General features: G+C 46.3%; 2 protein-coding genes across 2 annotated transcripts in view; both read right to left on the bottom strand.

Moving 5' to 3' along the window:
- The window catches only part of pkp3b (plakophilin 3b), a 31,914-nt gene extending 12,534 nt beyond the window's left edge, over nt 1-19,380 (bottom strand). The window contains exons 1-4 of the mRNA XM_057341252.1: nt 18,968-19,380; nt 11,054-11,142; nt 9,788-10,431; nt 2,631-2,754 (exon numbers count right to left, since the gene is read on the bottom strand). Coding sequence (XP_057197235.1) covers nt 2,631-2,754; nt 9,788-10,431; nt 11,054-11,142; nt 18,968-19,178 — 1,068 coding nt within the window. The 5' untranslated portion in view covers nt 19,179-19,380. The remainder of the gene's footprint in view (nt 1-2,630; nt 2,755-9,787; nt 10,432-11,053; nt 11,143-18,967) is intronic.
- Nucleotides 19,381-21,059: 1,679 nt separating this feature from the next.
- The window catches only part of cd81a (CD81 molecule a), a 36,697-nt gene continuing 33,171 nt past the window's right edge, over nt 21,060-24,585 (bottom strand). Inside the window, exons 3-8 of the mRNA XM_057334463.1 lie at nt 23,750-23,847; nt 23,491-23,565; nt 23,266-23,379; nt 23,063-23,149; nt 22,857-22,940; nt 21,060-22,735 (exon numbers count right to left, since the gene is read on the bottom strand). Coding sequence (XP_057190446.1) covers nt 22,673-22,735; nt 22,857-22,940; nt 23,063-23,149; nt 23,266-23,379; nt 23,491-23,565; nt 23,750-23,847 — 521 coding nt within the window. The 3' untranslated portion in view covers nt 21,060-22,672. The remainder of the gene's footprint in view (nt 22,736-22,856; nt 22,941-23,062; nt 23,150-23,265; nt 23,380-23,490; nt 23,566-23,749; nt 23,848-24,585) is intronic.

The raw sequence follows: 24,585 nt of genomic DNA on the forward strand, positions 1-24,585 counted from the left end.
AACCCGAAGACTCGAGAGGTGAACTAATCAATTCTCTTTCCGGCTCTGACTGCATTGGTTTAGCTTACGACGCTGTCACGTGATGAACGAACGACTCAAACCCGAAGACTCGAGAGGTGAACTAATCAATTCTCTTTCCGGCTCTGACTGCATTGGTTTAGCTTACGACGCTGTCACGTGATGAACGAACGACTCAAACCCGAAGACTCGAGAGGTGAACTAATCAATTCTCTTTCCGGCTCTGACTGCATTGGTTTAGCTTACGACGCTGTCACGTGATGAACGAACGACTCAAACCCGAAGACTCGAGAGGTGAACTAATCAATTCTCTTTCCGGCTCTGACTGCATTGGTTTAGCTTACGACGCTGTCACGTGATGAACGAACGACTCAAACCCGAAGACTCGAGAGGTGAACTAATCAATTCTCTTACTGGCTCTGACTGCATTGGTTTAGCTTACGACGCTGTCACGTGATGAACGAACGACTCAAACCCGAAGACTCGAGAGGTGAACTAATCAATTCTCTTTCCGGCTCAGACTGCATTGGTAAAGCGTAGGGGGCTGTCACGTGATGAACGAACGACTCAAACCCGAAGACTCGAGAGGTGAACTAATCAATTCTCTTTCCGGCTCTGACTGCATTGGTTTAGCTTACGAAGCTGTCACGTCGTGAACGAACGAGTCAAACCCGAGGACTTGTCAGATAAGAGGTGTGGTGAGCTAATCATAGACTAAAGACCCTGGTAAACAATGAATTAATCTTTTCTGTTTCTTATAGCATTATAGTTTTGTATTGTTTGTAATGTGATCAACGTTTGCATAAGTAGTAGATGTGTTAGGAAAGTAACATGTAACTTTTTAATTATATTTTGCTAAAATGAACGAAATGAACGATATGACTCGAAAAAAGATTCGTTCATTTTGCTGAACGAGACTCAAAGGTCCGAGTCAGTAAAATGATCCGAACTTCCCATCACTATTGCAAAACTGTCTTTGGCGGTGGCAAACTATCACTCGTGATTGGCTAAAAGCCACGGGCTAGCCTGCGAGCTGCCTGCGACCTCATCAGTGGCCGTGTTTAGTAACGTCACGATTACTAATTGGATGGAGTACACGCACACTTGGGATTTGTTAAATAATAAGCCTATACATTGTACATGTTTCAAATCCGCCAAACTGATCCCAAATCCGCCCAAATTTTGTCCACACGCCCAAGCCAATTATTACCTGCACAATCAAATTCAAAACCGGGAACCCGTCCAATCTGGCAACACTGTTGCCATCACATCCAGGAAATAAGTCCGTAAATTTGAGTAAAAACACGTTACGTGTCTAACCAAATTCACAGAACGCTCCAACTAAGTCAACTACGCAAGCTGCTATCCAATCATAGCAGTGGGGGTTTACTTCCAAGTCTTCTATGCGGCCTGCCCTTAAAAACCGAGTGTTTCTCCAACCGGCCTCAAAACCAGGGTAGAAAATAGCCTATTACTTATTGATTTTGATGTTTTCGAATGTAAAACCCACGCGAACGTCATAAGTAGACATCAGACAATAGTATAAAACAATAAAAACGGTCAGTTCACTGCACCTTTAACATCGGCTGTGTTGTGTAATACAACATAAGCTGTTCTGTGTAATACACTGATATTGTGTGTGTGCGCGCATACCTCTTAAACACTTCTATGAAACGTGCTTTGAAGTCCTGCTTGCAAATGTCTCCTAGTCAATCTGCTTGTTTTATTATCCAACTTGGGTCTAATATAAAAAGGCAAAACTACCGCTTCTGTTATTAGTGTTAATTAATATAACCGGTCTGACCCAATCGGTCCGGTGTCATTTCCCTCGCCATCCCAATCACGATCTCTAACAAAGTTTGACGTTTGCACATGCACTAGCAGACCTCCGTTACACTTCGATCGATCCGCATGTGTTTAACTGATGAAGTGAAGTTGACGCCATTGTTACCGTTTAATGCTAAAAGCCAAAGCTTATGAATACACGTGCACTGAGAGGGGGGCTGACCAATCACAACAGCCTGAGAAGCGTAAGCTCGCTGATATGGTATGGGTGGGACATCTTTAGACACACGCTCTAAGCGGGTAACCAATCACGACAGACCTGGTCAGCTTTACCAATCAGATCGTTTCGGAAGGAGGGATTTTATATAGACCGGAAGAAATACAGTCGTTTTGTTAGAAGAGGGACAGCAGTGAAAAATAGACTTGAAATATGTGAAATACAAAGTGTTTTTTTTAAACTAGAAACATGAACATCCATTGTTAAATACCCAAAAAACACGATAAAAGCTTCAAAAACAGCAAAAGAATGGCTCCTTTAAAGACAAAATGTCAAACTGTGAAATTGTGTTTTTACGACCAAACTTTCCTGTCATTGTTCAAGTTGTTTTAAATTCCTAAGCTATTCCTAATGAAGGGAAGTCCAAATAAAAGCATAACATAGGCATGAGAACGCTGTGTGTGTGTGTGCGTGCAGGAGCGAGTGGTAACACACAAAATAAGTCATTAAATTAAAACTGTGCACAAAGGCCCTGATTTAAAGTGTTAATATAATGCTAATACGGTAAATGTTAATAAGGTTGTTGATCAAATGTAATGTTTTTTCTTACCATGACTTTGGCTTCATTGCTGTGGTAACACTGATGCTGTATGTACGCTGCTCCCAACATCTGCATGGCAACATCGGTGGAAGAGATATAGTTGATTGCTGTGGTCATGTCCAGATTATGGATTCTGTTCGCACACACACACAAAAGTAAAAACGTTGAGAAAAACAATTTTCATGATATAATATATCAAAAGCTTGTTCCCTTTCTGTCGGTCTCTCGACGTTGTGTCGAACCGACAGAATGGGGTTTGTCTTGAGAACCTATCATCTTCTGAGTATTTAGAAAAGGCCAATGAAAATTGGCGAATGAAATTTGCATGCCGGGCTCCTCCCCGGATGTCCGGGTATAAGAGGGAAGCCGGCGTGCTCATTCATTCACCTTTTGTTCTTCAGAGCCTACGCATCTGGTGAGCTTCTCTACGATCTGGGTGATCATTCTTTCTGCTGGAATCTACGACGTGGACAGCGGACGGTCCCTTCCTGCAGTGACTCTCCCCTGGGCGTCTCGGCAGTTCCGGAGGTGTTCGAGCAAATTTCCTTTTCTAAAAGAGCAAATTTCTCCAGCGTGGCTTGTCCCGCTGTTCTCATGGGTGCAACACACTCATCGAGGAGGGGGACGGACACAATGCCTGCTTCCAGTACGCTGGGGCAGACGTTGTGGATACGTCCTGCCCGCACTGCGGGTGGTGACGATTCAGACGTTGCGTCACAGGTGGCTGTGTTCCCACGGGACTCAGCCACCACCTCGTTTGCTCCCCGTTCCGTGGCGGCAGGACTACGGCCCTGCCGTCCGCTATGGCAAGCAGCGAGGGTGATATGAGGATTACTGTGAGCGATAATCCGCCAGCCACGGGCTCACGGACCGTTCACACCTCGTCTCGCTCGTCTGACCGTTCCCCAGGAGACGGTCCGCCGTCTTATTCCTCAATCACGTATTCGGACACGATGCGTGATGATGAGATGTCTCTTGCAGCATCGGGGGGTGACGTACTGCCATCCGACTCCGACGATTCCTCGGGCTCCCTCCCTCGGGGGGTCGAGCCCAGGAAGAAGCGGACGTCGAAATGTCAGCCATGCTTTCCCGGGCCGCCGTGAGTGTTGGGTTGCAGTGCCCGCACTGCCTCTCCCGGCGCTCGCGGCTGGCTACATGGCGCCTCGGGTTTGAGCGCGGCTCCAAGCCGCGCCCGCCCCCAGTGCCGTGTTTACCGGAAGTGCATGAGGAACTTTGTAAGACCTGGAACGCCCCTTCCCGGCACGTTTCACGTCAAACAAAGTTCTGTCACCCTCTCTTCCCTCGAGGTTGAGACAGCTGGAGGATACGTCGGTGTCCCCCAGGTGGAGTATGCCGCCGCGGTGCACTCGTGCCCGTAGGTGGCGGCCACCTGGGGGGGCTCGACCTAGACTCCCGTCCAAAGCATGTGGTGTCTCGGCATCTCTGGTGTCGAGAGCTTACATTGCGGCGGACCAAGCTGCCTCCTCTCTCCACGCTATGGCTCCTGCCAGGCCAGGGCGTTGAGAGAGCTCCACGAGGGTAAGACCGACCCAGCGCTTATGCAGGAACTCCGCGCCGCCACCGACCTCGCTCTACGGGCGACCAAGGTGACCACGCGGGCCCTGGGTCGGACGATGTCCACACTTGTGGTCCATGAGAAACTCCTCTGGCCAATCCTTGCGCAGATGAGTAACGCTGAGAAGGTCCGCTTTCTCGACGTACCCGTCTCGCAAGGGGGGGCTGGTTGGTGTTACTGTGGAGGGTTCTCGACAGTAAAAAGCAGTCCTCCGTGCCGCAACTCGGCCGCCTCGGCCGTCGAGTCCCGTGCACTGTCTGCTTCCCAGCAGCCCTGGTCCTCTTCAACGCCCTCCAGTGACCTGGAGGAGACAGCGAAGAGGAGACCATCGCCCCATCAGCAGCCGCGGGCAGCGGCTGTCATGGGATCACCTCAGGGGGATCGAGGCTACCATTGGGCCCGACCCCAGCCACAGCGCTGGTAGGTCGGATAGGGACGGTTCCTGCCCCGTCCCTCCATCTGCTGGCCCCCTCCGGGGGGCTAGCGCCCACTTACTCTCAAAAAGGAGAGTTTCCTCTCTCTCTGGGTTACCTCAGCCGCTCTCACCCTCTGCACGACGGTGAACGGCAAACTCGACGTTGCGTCATGGCAAAGCGCAATGTCGAGTATAAACACCAGCCCTCAGCACTCTCAGTCAGACAGTGCGTTGAGCTGCGCAGTCGCCAGGCAGGAAATATGGCAGAGCCGATCTCCTCCCCGGGGGGCCTCCCCTGGCAAGGAATCCGTACTGCTAGCCATCGAACCACCCTCCGCGGGGGCGATGAAGCAGATCGACCTCTAGTCCCCTGTCACAGTTCTGGGGGCCCCAGACTGTCAGGCGGGCTGAGGAAGACGATCCGTCTCGGCTACGCGCGTCCGCCCAAGTTCCGGGACGTCCTTTTACCTCAGGCAGAGGCAGGGATGCCCCCGTACTTCGGGCGGAGGTCGCCTCCCTTCTGGTGAAGGGAGCGATCGAGCCCGTCCCACCGGCCGAGGTGTTCAGCGGGTTTTACAGCCCGTACTTCATTGTCCCTAAGAAAGGCGGAGGGTTGCGCCCTATCTTGGGTCTGTGTGTTCTGAACAGGCACCTACACTAGCTGCCTTTCAGGATGGTCACGCAGAAGCGCATCCTGGCGTCCGTCAGGCGTCAGGACTGGTTCATGGCAATCGACCTAGGACGCGTACTTCATGTCTCGATCCTCCCTCGACATCGGCCGTTCCGACGGTTCGCGTTCGAGGGACGGGCATATCAGTACAGGGTCCTCCCCTTCGGTCTGTCCCTGTCTCCACGAGTCTTTACGAAGGTCGTGGAAGCCGCCCTCCTTCCCCGTTGGGAAGGAGGTGTACGGGTACTAACTATCTCGACGACTGGCTCAAGTTTGGGCACACTCTCGAGATCTGTGGTGTACACACAGGGACCTGGTGCTCCGGCACCTAGATCGGTGGGGCCACAGGTCAACTGAGATAAGAGCAAGCTCTCCCCGGTGCAGAGCATCCTCTTTCTCGGTATGGAACTCGACTCTGTCCTCACGGGCGGCCCCGCTCACCCCCAGGGGGGGGCGCGAGGACTAGCGCGCCCGGTCAGTGTTGAACTGCCTGAGATCAGACAGTCAGCGGTCCCCCTGTAACAGGAGGCTCCTGGGATTCATGGCATCCTCGGCGGGGGTGGCCCCCCCTCGGGTCGATGCATATACGACCGCTCCAACACTGGCGGCAGAGTCAAGTTCCTTGGAGAGCGTGGCACACCGGCAGCAGGCGTTGGTCACACGCTTTTCTGCCGACACACCCTAAGGGGTGCCGTGTGCAACGGGCAAGCAGTGTCGGGGCGGTGGACGGGCCCCCGCCTGCGTTGGCATTCAACTGCCTAGAGTTGTGGGTTGTGCTACTTGCATTGAGGGACTTCCTCTCGTGCAGGGAAGCACGTGCTGGTCCGGTCGGACAGCACAGCTGCTGTGGCGTATTCTTCACTCACAGCAGCTAACATGACTCGCCCGACGCCTCCTCCTCTGGAGTCAGCAGGTGATCAGCTCCCTGCGAGCCACACACATCCCAGGCGTCCTGAACCAGACAGCCGATGTGCTCTCTCGTCAGTTGACGCCTTGCGGAGAGTGGCGACTCCCTCCCCGCGCAGCCGGCTCATTTGGGGGCAGTTTGGCCAGGCACAGGTGGTCCTGTTGCCTCCCCGAACTCCTCCCATTGTCCGCTTGGGTACTCCCTGTCCGAGGACCCTCGGCACGGATGCCCTTGCGCACAGCTGGCCGCGGGACAAGCGGAAGTACGCTTCCCCCCAGTGAGCCTCATTGCACAGGGCCTGTGCAAGGCCAGGGAAGAGGAGCATCAAGTGGTACTAGTTACGCCCCTTCGGCCTAACCAGGACTTGGTTCTCGGAGCTGAGGCTCTGACAACAACTCCCCCCTGGCCGCTCCCCCTGGCGGACAGCTTCCCCAGGGGAAGGGGCACGTTACGGCATCCCAGGCAAAACCTGGTCTCCATGTCTGGACGGGACGAGGAGATCCTGAGTGACCCACCCCCAGTCCGGTTGGGACGTCACTCAGGCTAGGGCTTCGGCCACTGGGCGGCTATACGCCCATAGGTGGCGCCTCTTCTCGTCCTGGTGCTCTTCTCGGCGAGAAGACCCGCGGAGTTGCTCGGTCGGGTACGAGCTGTCCCGTCCTCAAGAGAGACGGGGGAGTAACCTCTCCCCCTCCACACTGGGAATGTATGTAGCCGCTACGGCCGCTCATCATGACCCAAGTGCTGGGTAGCCTCTGGGACAGCACGACCTGGTCATTAGGTTCCTAAGGGGCGCGAGAGGGTGACCACCTTACCCGCGCTCCGTACCCTCTTGCGACCTAGGTGGCGGGCCTCAAGAGGCCCCGCCCCCTTCGAGCCTCTCGGGGTTGCCGCTCTTTCTCAGTCTTGATAAAGACGGCTTTCCGCATGGCGCTCACCTCCAAGAGGGTAGGGGATCTACAAGCACCCTCCGTGTCCACAGATTGCCTAGAACTCGGGGCCGGGATTCTCACGTTATCTTGAGACCCCGCCCCGGCTACGTGCCCAAGGTTCCCACCACTCTCCCGAGAGACCAGGTGGTGAACCTGCAGGCGCTCCCCACCGGGGAGGAAGACCCAACCTATCCGTGTTGTGTCCAGTACGCGCACGGCGCCTCTACTTGGACCGCACGCAGAGCCCAGAAGCTCTGAGCAGCTCTTTGTCTGTTTCGGAGGTCAGCAGAAGGGAGGGCTGTCTCCAAACAGAGGCTGGCGCACTGGATCGTGGATGCCCTCGTTAGGGCATACCGATCTCATTTCGCCCCTGCCCGTTGGGAGTGAGGCACACCCCTCATGGGCACTGGCTCAGGGCGCCTCTCTGGCAGACATCTGCAGAGCTGCGGGTTGGGCTATGCCCAACAACTCCGTGAGGTTCTAATACCTACGCGCGGAACCGGTGTCAGCCCGCATCCTGGCAAGGTGTGGGACCGGCAGCCGGTAGGGCGTACGCCTGCGGAAGCCCTTCCCCCTCCGGGGGGAGCAGTGGCGATCCCGCCTCACTTCTTTCCCCTCGGGTAAAGAACAGGCATTCCATCCATCACTAAGCACCCTTCCAGGGGACAGGCTGGGCAGAGCAGCCCTGCCCCCTTAGGCCGGGGAACAGTTGAGTTATCTCCCACATAGCTCTAACCGGACCTAGTGCTCCAGACGTGGTAACCCCCCCTCCGTGGGCTGTTCCGTCTGATGTATCCTCATGAATGGTTCCCACCTTGGCAACCCATGACCTCCCCAGGTGGACTCCCACCTTGCGGTTAACTCCTGCAGTCCGCACATTCCTCCCATGAGTTCTCCCCTGATGGTGAGACCATGTGGTGTCTCCACTAATTCCTCCCTACGGTAGGTAGTGGCCTCTGCAGCGTTTTTCCCCCAGGGGGAATTATGCTTACCCAGTGGCCCGTACGGTGCCGGGCGGCTTCTCGCCATTTAGAGAATCAGGCCTCCGCCCGTGACGGCCGGCGTTAGGGGGCTTCCCAACTTTTTGTGGAAAGCTCTGGGTCCCCCTTCCTCTCCACTGGAAGGTCATAATTTCGCGCTAGCGTGTTCGTCTGACTCGCCCAGGCCAGTCAACGTCGCTCCGCAGAGATTGTGACGCGGCTCAGTGCTGTGGCGTTTTCCATAGGAACCCCATTCTGTCGGTTCGACACAACGTCGAGAGACCGACAGAAAGGGAACGTCTTGGTTACGGATGTAACCTCGGTTCCCTGATGGAGGGAACGAGACGTTGTGTCCCTCATGCCACAACACTGGCCGCCCACCCCAGCGGTCGGGGGAGGATGCTTTAGGCTCCTCAGACCAAAGGTGAATGAATGAGCACGCCGGCTTCCCTCTTATACCCGGACATCCGGGGAGGAGCCCGGCATGCAAATTTCATTCGCCAATTTTCATTGGCCTTTTCTAAATACTCAGAAGATGATAGGTTCTCAAGACAAACCCCATTCTGTCGGTTCGACACAACATCTCGTTCCCTCCATCAGGGAACCGAGGTTACATCCGTAACCAAGACGTTTTGTTTTGTTTATAATATTAGTACAAGTAAAACATATTAATGGTATACCTGGTATATTGTTTTCAACTGCTAAATGTTTAGTTGTTTTCAACCAATGTTTGGGTCGAAAGGGACAAACCCCAGCGATGGGTTAAAAGGATAGTTCACCCAAAAATGAGAATTCTGTCATCATTTACTTACCCTCAGATTGTTCCAAACCTGTATACATTTCTTTGTTCTGCTAAACACAAAGGAAGATATTTGGAAGAATGTCAGTAACCAAGCAGATTTCATCCCCCATAGACTCCTATAGTATTTATTTTCCCTACTATGGCAGCAAATGGGGGGCGAGATCTGCTCGGTTACTGACATTCTTCTAAATATCTTACTTTTTGTTTAGCAGAACAAAGAAATTATACAGATTTGAGGGTGAGTAAATGATGAAAGAATTTTCCTTTTTGGGTGAACTATCCCTTTAAATGGTCTATATTTAATTCAAACAAGAGTTTAAACCGAGCTTTTGGGGCTAAACAACCTAGCATAGGTTCATTTACAAACCAAAGTTTGGATTGGTCTCTTTTTGACTTAAAGGGACAGTTCACCCAAAATTTTAAATTCTGTCACCATTTACTGTACTCACCCTCAAGTTGTTCCAAATCTGTGTAAATGTCTTTGTTCTGATGAACACAGAGAAAGATATTTGGAAGAATGCTTATAACCAACCAGTTCCAAAATTGACTACCATAGTAGGAAAAATTACAAGTAGTCAAAAGTGCCCCAGAACTGTTTGCTTTCCTACATTCTTCAAAATATCTTCTTTTGGGTTCCACAGAACTCAGTCCCCCTATGGTAGTCAATGATGGCCAAGAACTGTTTGGTTGCAAGCATTCTTTCAAATATCTCTCTCTGTGTTCATCAGAACAAATACATTTATACAGATTTGGAACAACCTGAGAGTGAGTAAATGATAATAGAATTTTCATTTTTGGGTGAACTGTTGAAAACAACCCAGCAATTTCTAGAGTGTATGGAGTGTAACCCGTAAGTTACTGTCCAATCAATTCGGATCTCTTACCCGCCAAAACCATCTGCAATTGCATCTGCAAATCCATCACACACATCCACGCCACGGCCCACACTCTTCATACTATGAACAGACCCCGCTCTCTTTATGGTGCCCTGGTAATGTCCGGCACCCATCATAGTGCTGGCTCCTGTGGACATCTGTTGCCATTGCATGGAGCTGCCACTCATCCTCTGCTGCTGCTGCTGTTGCTGTTGCACCTGTCGATTATTTATGCGGCTGATGGTGCGGTGGGATGGGCCTTTAAATGAATACTGATGAGCAAACTCGGACTCCTTCCATCCTCTACTAGAACCATCCTGTGCCAAGGTGTCGCTTAGGTGCCGTTGCTTCTGCACTACACTTGGTGAAGGGCTGCGGCCGTAGGACTGCATCCAGTTGGCTACAGGTGATGACTGCCGGTGCATTGTATGGCCACCCATTAATGCTGCCTCATGCTCAGTCCGATCCATTGTTCTTGATTCATTGTGTATCTGATTGGTGTAAGAGCCACTCAGATGGGCGTCATCGTGTGACACGTGCGGGCGACCCACTACTGCCGGCATGGGGGTACCTAGACTGATTCTGTGCCGAGTTCCCATTTCTACCGCAGAGCGAGATGAAAATCCCTCTGTGTGCTGAGACGTCCTGGGGGTCTAAGTACAGAGGATAAACGAGAAATGAAAAACTGAAAGTAGCCCTAAGAATATTAACATCACGCAATAAACCATGTTTTGAGATTGTACATTGCTTTTCCAGGATAGTCTGTCTCACTGCTATCACACTGAGGGATAACAGGGCCTCTGACACACCATTTGGCTCATGAGGTGGTGAATAGGAATGTACTCAGCACATTGAACCTGATCTCAATTCCACAGCTTGCTAGAACTGCAGATCACCTTCTAAACAGAGCTTTCACACGAGAATGCAAAATATCACATCATTGTGTGTTACGGGTGCAGCCACACAAAGCACAGTTATCAGGGGATTGTGGATCTTAGAATCTAACAAATAACTGTTCATAGGTGAATGTTGCATCCTGAATATCAGCACAAAAAAATAGTAATCAAAAGAAAGTAGGCTTAACCTGGCAACTTATCAAATTGTATTTCTGTACTAAACAACAACCTTTGAAAACTGAATGGAAATGTTACTTCCTATTGTATTGTAAAGCTAAAACTATGACTAAAAAAATTTGAATAACATTGTCTTTAATAACAAGATTCTGTAAATGAACGACTCAAGGAGTGAAAATGTGCTGAATATAGGTTCACTTACTGCTATTGTTCTGTTGCCATTGTAGACTAGAGACTTGGAACTGAATCCAGGGCCTGTTTGGTATCTTGTGGTGGACGAGCCATTAAATTCTGAAAAAAAACAGCATTATAAAATACAAAGTATCACCTAATTTGATCTCTGTATGAGTGATGTGTTACTGTCAAATATCTCAGTGCTATACTTGTTTGCTTAGAGTTTTATCACACTTAAAGTGATAGATGCCATCATTTACTCACCCTCTTGTGATTTCGAACCTTTATGACTTTCTTTCTCCCACAGAACACAAAAGATATTTTGAAGAAAGTTGGTAACCGAACAGCATCGGTCCCCATTCACTTATATTGTAGAGACACAAAACCAATGCAAGTGAATGGGGGCCGGTTAACGACATTTTTCAAAATATCTTCATTTTGTATTCTGCAGAAAAAAGAAAGTCATAAAGGTTTGAAATGACAAGAGGGTGAGTTAATGATGACAGAATTTTTATTTTTGGGTGAACGATCACTTTAAACACTTGTTGTCTGTTTTAAGATAAACTGAACCAAGAAAGAAAAGCTACCGAAGAATTCCTTCCCAGGCGGCTTTTATTTTGATGGGGTTTTTCCAAAGCATTACATTTGCATGCATTGACACATGACCCAGGGTGTCACCTGATCCATGTTTGGCATTCAGCTTTGACTGGGTGCTTCATCGAATTGTAAGAGATCAGGTTTCTATCACTGCTTGGCTTCCTTAACCTACTCCGCTACGCACAGTCCTTATCAGTAGTCCACGTCAAATTGGTATGGGACCATACTTCAGGTCAAAGTCTCCAAAACATTCTTAGAGGAAGCTGGTGGAGAGGGGAAGTCTGCTATAGTAATCATATAACATAATGAAACAAGAGGAAAAGAGGATGACATCATAGGGTGGTCCTTTGTCTTATTTTTGTAGTCTTTTTCGCTTCATTCCCACCTTTCTTTCTTTGTTTCCTTCTTTCTTATGAACTACTTTGCTCTGAACCCTTATTTTTTGTTCATCTTCTGTTCAAAGATGAAAAAATGCAGCGTTTAATCCTAGGATAAAAGAAAACCACATGATACAGCAGGGGGACAGTAGAACCCTAAAATAGTCTGTATTCAAATGCAACAAACCAAAGCAACCCAGCTATTCATCGAACACAGAGACAAGCACATAACTGTGCTGAGAGGAATCAAAATGAAGTCTGTTTTAAGAAACACAAGAAACAAAAATGAGGTCAACTATATCTCTTCCCAGAAGAGAGATGAATTTCAAATAGATGTCTATATAACGCTGAGAAGGAAAATTGCTCAATACATGACGAAAACATATTGATTTTGGCAGATCTCCTGAATGCTGTTCAACCAAAGAAGAAAAATACTGTGGTGGGCTAAAGTGTCAACTATTTATCTTAATATTTTAATTGGTCTCTGAAAGCTAATTTACGAAGAGTAAATGCTTACAAAAATGTGGCATCACTGAGGCAATAGTAAATCTAAAAACCATGAGATAATGTGATCCTCATTTTCATATTCCTTGAGGAAAAGGAAAATTCTTCATTAGCCAATACTACACCCTCCTCTTAAAGCAGATTTATCATAAAACATTTTCCCACTCAAATTATAAATTAAATTCTGTTCCCCAACATGTGGTGGAATATTACAGGTTGTACTTAATTAAAGTTTAGCTGAATAAATGTTAAGTGAATCAAAATCCTTTTAAGTATCAACAGGTTCCCTTTCTGTCGGTCTCTCGACGTTGTGTCGAGCCTAAAGATGGGGGTTCGCTCTTGAGAACCTATCAACTTCTGACTAGTTTAGATAAGGCCAATGAAATTGGCGAATGAAATTTGCATGCCGCACTCCGCCCCCGGATATCCGGGTATAAAAGAGAGACGGCGTGCTGCATTCATTCACCTTTTGTTCTTCGGAGCCTTCACACTGATCGACTTCGAGACTTCAATCTCTACGCCGATTTACTGCTGGAATCTTATGACGTGGTGCAGCGGACGGTCCCTTCCTGCAGCGACTTTCCCCTGGGTGTCTCGGCAGATCCAGAAGTGTTTGAGTTTTTTCTAAAAGAGCAAATTTCTCCAGCGTGGCATGTCCCGCTGTTCTCATGGGTGCAACACACTCATCGAGGAGGGGGACGGACACGATGCCTGCTTCCAGTACGCTGGGGCAGACATTGTGGATACGTCCTGCTCGCACTGCGGGCGGTTGACGATTCAGACATTGCGTCACAGGCGGCTGTGTTCCCACGGGACTCAGCCACCACCTTGTCTGCTCCTCGTTCCGTGACGGCAGGACTACGGCCCTGCCGCCCGCTACGGCAGGCAGCGAGGGTGATATGAGGATCACTGTGAGCACTTATCCGCCAGCCACTGGCTCTCGTCTTGCTCGTCTGTCCGTTCCCCAGGAGACGGTCCCACCGTCTTGTTCCTCAACCACGTATTCGGACACGATGCGTGATGATGAGATGTTGCAGCATCGGGGGGTGACGTACTGCCATCCGACTCTGACGATTCCTCGGGCTCCCTCCCTCGGGGGGTCGAGCCCAGGAAGAAGCGGACATCGAAATGTCAGCCATGCTTTCCCGGGCCGCCGCGAGCGTCGGGTTGCAGTGCCCGCACTGCCTCTCCCAGCGCTCACGGCTGGCTACACGGCACCTTGGGGTTGAGCACGGCTCCAAGCCGCGCCCGCACCCAGGGCCGTGTTTACCGAAAGTGCATGAGGAACTTAGTAAGACTTGCAATGCCCCTTTCCGGCACGTTCACGTCAAACAAAGTTCTGTCACCCTCTCTTCCCTCGAGGGTGAGGCAGCTAGAGGATACGTCGATGTCCCCCAGGTGGAGTGTGCCGCCGCGGTGCACTCGTGCCCGCAGGCGGCGGCCATCTGGGGGGCTCGACCTAGACTCCCGTCCAAAGCATGTGGGTCTCGGCATCCCTGGTGTCAACTCCCCCCTGGCCGATTCCCCTGACAGAGGACCTTCTGTCACAGGGGAAGGGCACGTAATGGCATCCCAGGAAGACCCCTGGAACTTCCATGTCTGGACGGGACGAGAAGATCCTGAGTGGCCCACCCCCTGCGATGGTTGGGACATCTCACAGGCTAGGGCCTCGGCCAGTAGGCGGCTATACACCCATAAGTGACGCCTCTTCTCATCCTAGTGCTCTTCTCGAGAGAAGACCCGTGGAGTTGCTCGATCGGGAACGTGCTGTCCCTTCCTCAAGATAGACTGGAGAGTAACCTCTCCCCCCTCCTCACTGGGAGTGTATGTAGCCGCTACGGCCGCTCATCACGACCCAGTTGCTGGGAAGCCTCTGGGACAGCACGACCTGGCCATTTGGTTCCTAAGGGGCACGAGAAGGCGACCGCCTCATCCGCGCCCCATACCCTCTTGCGACCTAGGTGGCGAGCCTCAAGAGGCCCCCCCCTTCGAGCCCCTCGGAGCTGCCGCTCTTTCTCACCTCACGATAAAGACGGCTCTCCTGATGGCGCTCACCTCCAAGAGGGTAGGGGACCTACAAGCACCCTCCGTGTCTACAGATTGCCTAGAACTCAGGCCCGGTGATTCTCACGTGTTCCTGAGACCCCGGCCCGGCTACGTGCCCAAAGTTCCCACCACTCCCCCTAGAGACCAGGTGGTGAACCTGCAGGCGCTCCCCACTGGGGAGGAAGACCCAACCCCATCCGTGTTGTCCAGTACGCGCACTGCGCCTCTGCTTGGACCGCACGCAGAGCTTCAGAAGCTCTGAGCAGCTCTTTGTCTGTTTTGGAGGTCAGCAGAAGGGGAGGGCTGTCTCCAAACAGAGGCTGGCGCACTGGATCGTGGATGCCGTCGCTACGGCAGACCGATCTCAAGATCGCCCCTGCCCGTTAGGAGTGAGGCACACTCCTCATGGGCACTGGCTCAGGGCGCCTCTCTGGCAGACATGTGCAGAGCTGCGGGGTTGGGCTATACCCATATCCTTCGCGAGGTTCTACAACCTGCGCATGGAACCGCGCATCCTGCAAGGCAACATGTAGGACCGGCAGCGTACGCCTGCGAAAGCCCTTCCCCCCTTCCTTAGGTGGGTCAGCGGCTATTTCTTCCTCCCTTCTTTCCCCACTGGGTAAACAACAGGCATTCCATCCATCACTAAGCACCTTCCTGGGGGCAGGCTGGGCAGAGCAGCCCTGCCCCCTTAGACCGGGGAACAGTTGAGCCATCTACTGACCTAGTGCTCCAGACGTGGTAAACCCCCCCCCCAGTGGGCGGTTCCGTCTGATGTATCCTCATGATCGGTAACCCATGACCTCCATAGGTGGACTCCCACCTTGCGGTTAACTCCTTCAGTCCGCACAATTTCCCATGAGTTGTCCCCTGATGGTGAGACCATGTTGATGTCTCCACTAATTCCTCCCTACGGAGGTAGTGGTCTCTGTAGCGTTTTTTCCCCCGGGGGGAATAATGCTTACCCAGTGGCCCTTATGGTGCCGGGCGGCTTCTCGCTGTTAGAGTATCAAGGCCTACGCCCGTGACGGCCGGTGGCAGGGGCTTCCCACCTTTTCTTCAAAAGCTCTGGGACCCCCTACCTCTCCACTGGATGGTTACAATTTCGCGCTAGCGCTCGTCTGACTCGCCCAGGCCAGTCAGCGTCGCTCCGCTGGAGATTGTGACGCGGCACAGCTCTGTGGCGTTTTCCATAGGAACCCCATCTGTCGGCTCGACACAACGTCGAGAGACCGACAGAAAGGGAACGTCTTGGTTACGGATGTAACCTCAGTTCCCTGATGGAGGGAACGAGACGTTGTGTCCTTCTTGCCACAACGCTGATCGCCCGCCGTAGCGGTCAAGGGATGCTCAGGCTCCTCAGACCAAAGGTGAATGAATGCAGCACGCCGTCTCCCTTTTATACCCGGATATCCAGGGGCGGAGTCCGGCATGCAAATTTCATTCGCCAATTTCATTGGCCTTTTCTAAACTAGTCAGAAGTTGATAGGTTCTCAAGAGCGAACCCCCATCTGTCGGCTCGACACAACGTCTCGTTCCCTCCTTCAGGGAACTGAGGTTACATCCGTAACCAAGACGTTTTCTATGTTAAATGTAGTGGTAGCCGGAAGATCCAAGGATTACTAAACTTTAGCAGGGGTCAAAGAGAGTTTTCAGTAGAATATTACCTCTAAAATGGAAACATATGTTTTTTTGTAGATGTAAAGGTCTTCAGGCGTGTCACAGATACCAAATGTTTAGAGGTACAGCCATGTATTGTTTATATGTTGTGTACTTTATTGTCAACATCTCAGGAAAATATTATAAAGCAATGTGATACTGTACGTATATAATTTTTAACAAAAATATTTTCTATGTCCTCTGCAAAGTGACATTAGGATTAAAACCTACTTTTGTCTGTCGTTCTAAACTTCTAAAAATAATTCTAAAAGAATCTAAAGCAGTATCAAAACCTGCTACTGCTGGTACTAATAAAGTGAGAGCTTTTTATTGCACATGCTGAATAAATAAAGAGAATGCCTCTGAGAATGATTTAAACTCATGCACTGTGCATCCGATAATTCCCAGAAAATTTAACAAATAAATAGTGAAGTGTGAGCCACATGTTTAGTGTTCCAAAGAAGCCGTTGTTTTACACTAAAAAAACACACATTCCGGGGGTTATTCTCTTCAGAAATCTAAAACTCATATTCAAGCTTCAAACTAAAATAGAACTGACAAATTTGCTGCAAATCAAATGGCAGGAACCTCTTCTGCAAAGGACTGTTGTTTGAAGAGGTGTGACTTATCTGTCACATTCCAGGTCAAACTGAGCTCATGTGTAAAATGAACAAAAACGAAGAGCAGAATATATTTTTGATCACAAAAAATACATTAAAATTGTTTTTATGATGTTGATATTCTAATGTATGTAAAGTGGCAGTCCATTAGGCTATTATTATACACCATTCTGTATATGATACAGAATAAAAGAAAATGATTAGGAAAAAACATTCAAGGACAGCAGCTGGGTCAGTTCCTCTTTTTATATAAGGTCACGTCCTAAGTTGTTCCCTATCATATGCCGGATAGAAGCTTTCAAGTGACTTGTTGTGAATAGGGTCAACAATAGGGTCAGAGTTTGAATGCCTAACATTCCTCTCCCTAATAGGCCTCACAAAAGATATACTTGTTGCAGCTGGATTTTATAAAGTGCTACTGGTCAGCAATGCAATTGCCAGTATTGTTATTCAGATTTTAATGCAGAGCTAGGTTTGAACTATACGGTATAATCCATACTGTATGTGTGATTTAGGGCTGTCACAATATCAGATTTTCATGACATTATTATCGCGGCCAAAGGAATTCACAATAACAATATTATCACAAGATAAAATAATAAAATAAAATAATAAAATAAAATTTAAAAGGAAAATAAACTAAATTAAATTAAATTAAACATAAAGTGGTTCTTGGTGCAATAGTATGTGTAGTATTAACATGATATCAATAATAATAGTTATTAATGTCACGGTCAACACCCCTAGTGTGATTTATCATTTGAAGCATGTGCACTTTGGACAAATTGAATAATCACAAATTGAATAATAAGACTAGTAGAATAATAATAATGTTTCAGTGAATAATAATAATAATAGAGAATAATAATAATGTTTCAGTGAAATATGAAATAAATAAAGAACCTGACATGAACTGGCTTTACTGACCTGCATGCGATGTTTATCCTTCATCTTGAAATACCAACAGTCATGCATAAGGCGTGGGAAATGGCCTATTGGGGAATTCACCTGTGCTGAAATAGTGGGATTATAACACCTAGTCCTATTAAGCGAATCTGAAAACATATTTTGTTAATGTGTGATGTTTTAAACTGTGCCTGACTTGAATCGTTTTGTAGAGCATTGGAAAGATGGAGTTGAGCCACTTGTATGATGCGGAAAAAGTGACAGTTTTTTGAGCAGTCGGGGATGGGGGAGAGTGAGGTGTGCCCTAATTTCTACCTGCCTGTCCAAGCCAGAAGTAAGTGATACCTTTCCCACGGGCTATCTACAATTCTCCTTCACAAACCTACACACACAATTGCACCAGTAGCGAACCCTCAGGGCCCTCTTTGATGACCTAAACTATCGTAAAAAAGAATATTAAAAAACTTTAAAATATTATTTTCAATAAAACTCGGACGATTTTCCCTATTAAAAACCAAAAACACAATGCCCCAAGAACATCTTATAGTTTAAATCATGGTCCGTGAGATCAATTTGACAAATCTGCATTTGAAAAAAACTTTATATATCTGGTCAGGGACAACAAGCTAATATTCCCATGTATAAAAGCTGATGTCTCTTCCAATGGTTTTAACTTCAGTCGTACCCTGAGGGTCAAAATTAGTCTTTGTCCAGTTTTCAGGACAATGTCAGTCTGTGTCCATAACACAGTGTCCCTATTTTTCTAAGTCAAGTTTGATGTTAGGAGAATGTGGTAGGCTATAGTTACGAAACCCCACCAAGAGTCTTAGATACCACTTAGAAAACACACAAAAGTGCATATCTTTGGCCTCCCATCACCTAAGTTTTAAACCAGCACAATGAAACACTTCTGCTTGTACACCTGCATATGGCTATGAACACAATAAGAACAAACAAATATTTGCATGATGCAAAACGATTGAGTGTCACACTGACTCAACAGAGCATTCTAACCAGTTCATGAAAACAATCACTAGAATTAGCTTATCTATTAGGCCTAATTAACTATATTGTATTATAAAATAGTTACAATAGCCTAAATAGTTTTATCATTTGTTGAATGCGTTTTTTGAACTAATGTTTATTAATCCGTCTGTCTAAAAACACACATAGGATCGTCTGTATATTGTGTATTACTGGACCCATAAGAGACAGCAGTGGGTTATTGCTCACCTGTTGAGGTAACGTGAGAAGCGCTCTGTCGGGATGATGAAGCGGCTTTCTCCGCCATGCGCTGCTGGACCTGCAGCTGGACGCGCTTCACTTTAGACAGTCGGTCTCTCGCCAGCTGGTCATCGGACGGGACCGCGTATGTAGTGACCGATGTGCTGGGCTGTAAGGCAGAGAAGAACAGGCCCTCAGTGGCCCCTACAGCACTCATCATTAAGGCACCAAAGTCGCTCCGAAAGTTGTATAATCCAAACTAGATATTTAATAAAGTGTCCGAAAGCTCCCGAAAACTCGTCCCCGACGGTAATGGTATTTTTCTAAATGTATTCGAAAAGCAACTGAAAGTAAATCTCACGTAGCGGATGTCATAGGAACAGGGTTTCGTACACTTGATCTGTGCAGGTCTGCGCAAGCGGTGTGTGTGAAGTACAGATACAGAGAGCGTGTAGACGGGGCGGGGCCTCCTCATTCACAATGCTCTCAGCACCGAGATATTTATGCACTGCTGTGCAACACAAGTGACGGTAAAGATATGGAGATTGTGTAAACTTCACTTTACCGTTTTCTTTAGTGTGAAACAGCGTCATCTAGCTTTGTTTGACTCATCTCACACTATACAAATGCACTATAAAGTACACAAGTCATTTCGTCTTTCGGTTTTAAAACGCGTTTGTTGATGTGACTTAAAAAAATAAACTGAAATTCACGTGCTAACTTATTTTGAAGAGTTGAAGTAATGTCCAAGTAATGTAAAGATATTGACAAAATGTTTTCATGCTTTCACCAAGTTTTTTTTACTATAATGCCGAGCTGACTTTAAAAAAAATACCCTTTAAGTCTATATATTTGTGATTTTAGCACAAAACAGTTTCGAATAAACACATTTGTGAATGAAAAACAGAACAGTAGGCTATCACTCAATTTGCTCAAAAGTCCATCAGTGAACTTACCAATCCAGAACTCTTTCCTTTCATTGTTCTCTAGGTTCCGAGCGTCTTTTTCCTTTGGTACCTTTCCGTTGGTTTCAGGGAACACGGTCTTACAATATCCTTCTTTCAGTCCCCCTTTATTCTCTTTCTCCTCCGAGTCAAGCACGCACTACATAGGAGTAACTTAAAAAGAAGCACACACCCAAATTCTGACCTTGCATGATCCCTCCTCCCAGGGATTTAATCATAAATGAATATCACACGTGATATTCATAAAAGTTATTGCTGCTGCTGGGCTACAACATGAGCTAAAGAAGTTGGGGAAGTGAGGATTGCAAGCTGGTACACATGGTTAATGAGATAGCAGCTCTATTCAGTTTAGTTTGACTGGATGTTATTATTTTCTGTGTATAGAGAAGATTACTGCCTCGTGCATTATTGCATGAATCATCACGATTGATTGCTTTATCCACTTTCTGTTAGAAATGAGTGGCTCAAAGCTTTTGTTTGAAACAAAGGGGAGCATCGTTCAGTAAACCGCACCCATTCCAGTAACTCACTCTCAGTTTTAGTGTTGTGAGATATTGTACAGCGACCACCCTGGTTATTGTATTATGGTTATTTCATACGAACATCTCTTTGGTGTCTATATTCTGAGGTATTTTTTAGAGGAAAATGAGAATGATTGCAAATAAACCATTGTTTACAAGTTGGTCGTATGCTGATATGATATACTATCGTTAAACTGAATTTGCATTACAATGATATTTACCTTACTGCTAAATGCATCATTAAAGAGACAGTTCAACCAAAAAAGAAAATTCTGTCATTTACTCACCCTCGAGTTGTTCCAAACCTCTATAAATTACTTTGTTCTGCTGAACACAAAGGAAGATATTTGGAAGAATGTTATTAATCATCATTGAAAAATGCACAATATTTTTTCTACAATGGTAGTCAATGATGTCCCGGAACTGAAAATTGCTAACATTCTTCTAAATATCTTTCTCTGTGTTCAACAGAACAAAGACATTTATACAGATGTGGAACAACTTGAAGATGAGTAAATGATGACAGAATTGTCATTTTAGGGTGAACTATCCCTTTAATATTTATGAATGATTTAGGATTAAACATGCAAAAATTAATAAAACGAAAACGCAATATTTGTAAAATACATTTATTTCCTAAATATTTGGGCAACAAACCAGAGCAAAATCTTGAACTGTTGAGTCAGGGCAGAGATTCAAATAACAGCTGTGAATTTCTGTCTCAAGTAAGTGTGAGATTATTTCAGCACGATTAAATTCAACAGTTATCTAACACTACTCGAGTGGTTTAACAGTTCACTTCATAAACAGCTCTTTTCGACTTCATAATGCTTATAGTTTCAGTATCATGCTTAACCTGTTAGAACCCTCAAAGCTTTACATGCTTCAACTGAAATCTCTGTGGAGGTTCTCTTCTTTTGACAAAGTACCAGAAAAGATATCACAATTAAAGGCATACGTTGTCTTTACATGGTCATTAGTATACTGTATAGCTGTACATGTTACAAGACACTTTGAAGCATATCCGCATAGGCAATAAGTGTTAACAGAGTTGCAAAATGCATGTAGTAAATCACAAATCTGATATGAATAAATCAGTGTTCGTATGAAGGGAGCTTTATATAAGTGTGGTCTAGAGAAAGAAGTGCATGATGGACATATACACATGAGGGGTCACCGGCTCTTAATGGTATTAGAATGCCATCTGGTGGTAGGGACGGGGTACTACAGCAACTATTATAGTGCTGGCAGTAAAACAGCAAATGTTTATCAATCTATTAACCCTCCTTACATTGGTATCAGTAGAGTCATAACACATTCCATTAGGGATGATTAGGATGATGTAATTGATTAAGGGATAGGGTGTTCCATTCATAAGGCTAAAAGGCATGTAGAAATCTAGTCCTGTCTATACTAGACAGTAAAAAGTGTCAGGACAGAAGAACTTCAGCGATGGGGCAGTGAATCTACATGTCCAACTCCTTTTGTGACAGGCATGCAAGATATTACGATACACTATAGTAGTTTCAGAGAGCATAAAGAGACTTTTGTGTGAAACACTGCAGCATTCATGTCATCTCATGTTATGAGAACTATAACAACCATTGATCAGCTTTCTTTTTGGTATCAAGACTAATGACTGGGCTTTACTGAATGGCACACTTTATAATAAGCAAACTTGCTCATCTACTTTTATTTAATCTTTGCATTCTCACTTCTAATAAGCTTTGTATTCTGACTTTCTCCTCACCTAGCTAACACTGTTTATTTAGTGGTTTCTCAGGAAGAAACGTGTTTGTAAAAACACCAGTCTCTGAGAGGAAAATGCACAGGAGTGTTCGATACAAGATTCATGCTGAAGAGCCATACAGGGCTGCAAATATATACAGTTTATACATGTACATACGAAAAGAATGAAAACAGTAACACAAGAAAACTACAAGCAAATAAATGTACCCATCCTTCATGTGATAACGTGAATGTGTGTAAAGTGTACTGCTAACGCTAGAGATTGCAACTAGTCACAGCTTAAACAATAACTGACTAGCTGTGGGTGAATCCACTGCGCTATTGGAATAAAAATGCACTACAAAATTGTTCTATGAGGGTTGAGGAACTGGACATAGTGACTAGATTAGAATATGATGGTACATATAAAACAAAATAAGAGATGGTAGATATAAAACTTTTTTTTTTTTTGCTGAACTTCATATCTTGCCCCTTCAATTTCAGTATACGGGGCTGTTCCTGATGCCGCAGCAGAGCACCATGCTGAAGATCATCTCAAAGATCTGAAGGAAAAAAGGGCATAATAAAGGTAAGTTATGGGGGTCTAAGCTAAAATTATAATAAAACATTACCTTTAGATTGATGCCCAACCATAATGAAACTACACTAAACACATTCACTCACCATGATAACAGCAACAACCAGGGCAGCAATGCCAATCAGATAGATCTTCTCAGAGAAAAGTTCTTTGATCTTGCTGTGACAGCCCTGGAAAAAAGAAGGATGGACTTTTTAGGCTCTAATTCTACAGTGCCATTAAATAAAATAAACATGCTCTGTACTTTCAGTCTTTAGAATTCTACAGCATATACAGGAAAAAAGTTTCTCACCTCTGTTATTTTAACTCTTTCAGGACAGACATCTGTGGCTAGTTTATTTAATACAGAGTCGATGCCCCCTTTTCCACAGCAGCTAAGCTGAAACCCAGCAATGACACAAATTAAAGGTGCTCTTACAAAATACCTTTTAGGGTTTGGAGAATTATGCTCAAACATTGTTTAAACTGTTCCTAAATTAAGTGAGGACTACTTACAGTCTCATGAAAGACCTTCAACACAGCAGTGGCTCCCTGCTTTTGATCAGGATTTGTATATGAAACACCTCTGTCATGCACTGAGTCATAAAAAGTGATCAGATCTTTGGAGATCTGAAAACAAAAACAATGTATCACAATTTTGTACCCAAGGAGGTGTTTTGGTATAAAGGAGTATATACAGTAAGTATGGCTTGAAACTGAATGTATGTGTGAGAAACCCACTTTGTCTTTGTTCATAAATCCCCAGATACCAGCAGCGACCTCACAGGCAAACAGAATGACCAGACAGGCAAAGAACTGTAGAGGAAAAAACATGTGTATGGGCAAGAGTCAGTCAAACCACTGAGGTGATTATAAATGAATTATAAACACTCATATGTAGATGGACTTTGGAGAGGTAGTATTAAATGTTGTTAGAAAACTATTAGAATAAACCAAAGCTATTTCTTTTGTGTAAGTGGTCTCAGGATGCGTTACTCACGGTTCCCAGAAGACACTGGGATTCTTGTATGGCCCCATAGCAACCAAGGAATCCAACAAACATCATTACAGCACCAACAGCAATCAAGATGTAGACACCTGCAAGAGATACAGCATAATGTATGTTAACAGAAATCCAAGATCCTCAAACAAAACTGGGACTTAATGCATAATGTTAACAGTAAGCAACCATGGAGCTTATAAAGAGTCTTAAAAAGTGAGCCATAAAGCTCAGCTGCTTAAAGAGACAGTTCACCCAAAAATGACAATTCTGTCATCATTTACTCACCCTTGAGTCCTTACAAACCTGTATAAATTTCTTTGTTCTGATGAACACTGAGAAATATATTTGGAAAAATGCTTGTAAACAGTTTTTGGCCACCATTGACTACCATATTAGGAAAAATGACAATGGTAGTCAAAAGTGCCCCAGGACTGTTTGCTTTCCTACATTCTTCAAAATATCTTCTTTTGTGTTCAACAGAACAAAAACATTTGTAAAGCATTTTTTCCTACTATGTCAGTCAATGGCGGCCAAGAGCTGTTTGGTTACAGGCATTCTTCCAACTATCTTTCTCTGTGTTTATCAGAACAAAGAAATTTATACAGATGGCTGGAATACACTACAAGATTTTTCAAATCTGAACAGATTTTTTTAAAACTAGACAACATAAACACACTAACTGATCAAATCTGCAGACTGGCACAGACTTTCTGCAACAAGTCCAGACTGAAAATCTGTGCAAAATCTGTGCAAAAGCCTTGTAGTGTATTTTAGCCTTTATGAGTAAATGAAGACAGAATTTTAATTTTTGGGCGAACTGTTCCTTTAAACGC

This window comes from Triplophysa rosa, linkage group LG1 (genome assembly GCF_024868665.1).
Source record: "Triplophysa rosa linkage group LG1, Trosa_1v2, whole genome shotgun sequence".
NCBI classification, from domain to species: domain Eukaryota; kingdom Metazoa; phylum Chordata; class Actinopteri; order Cypriniformes; family Nemacheilidae; genus Triplophysa; species Triplophysa rosa.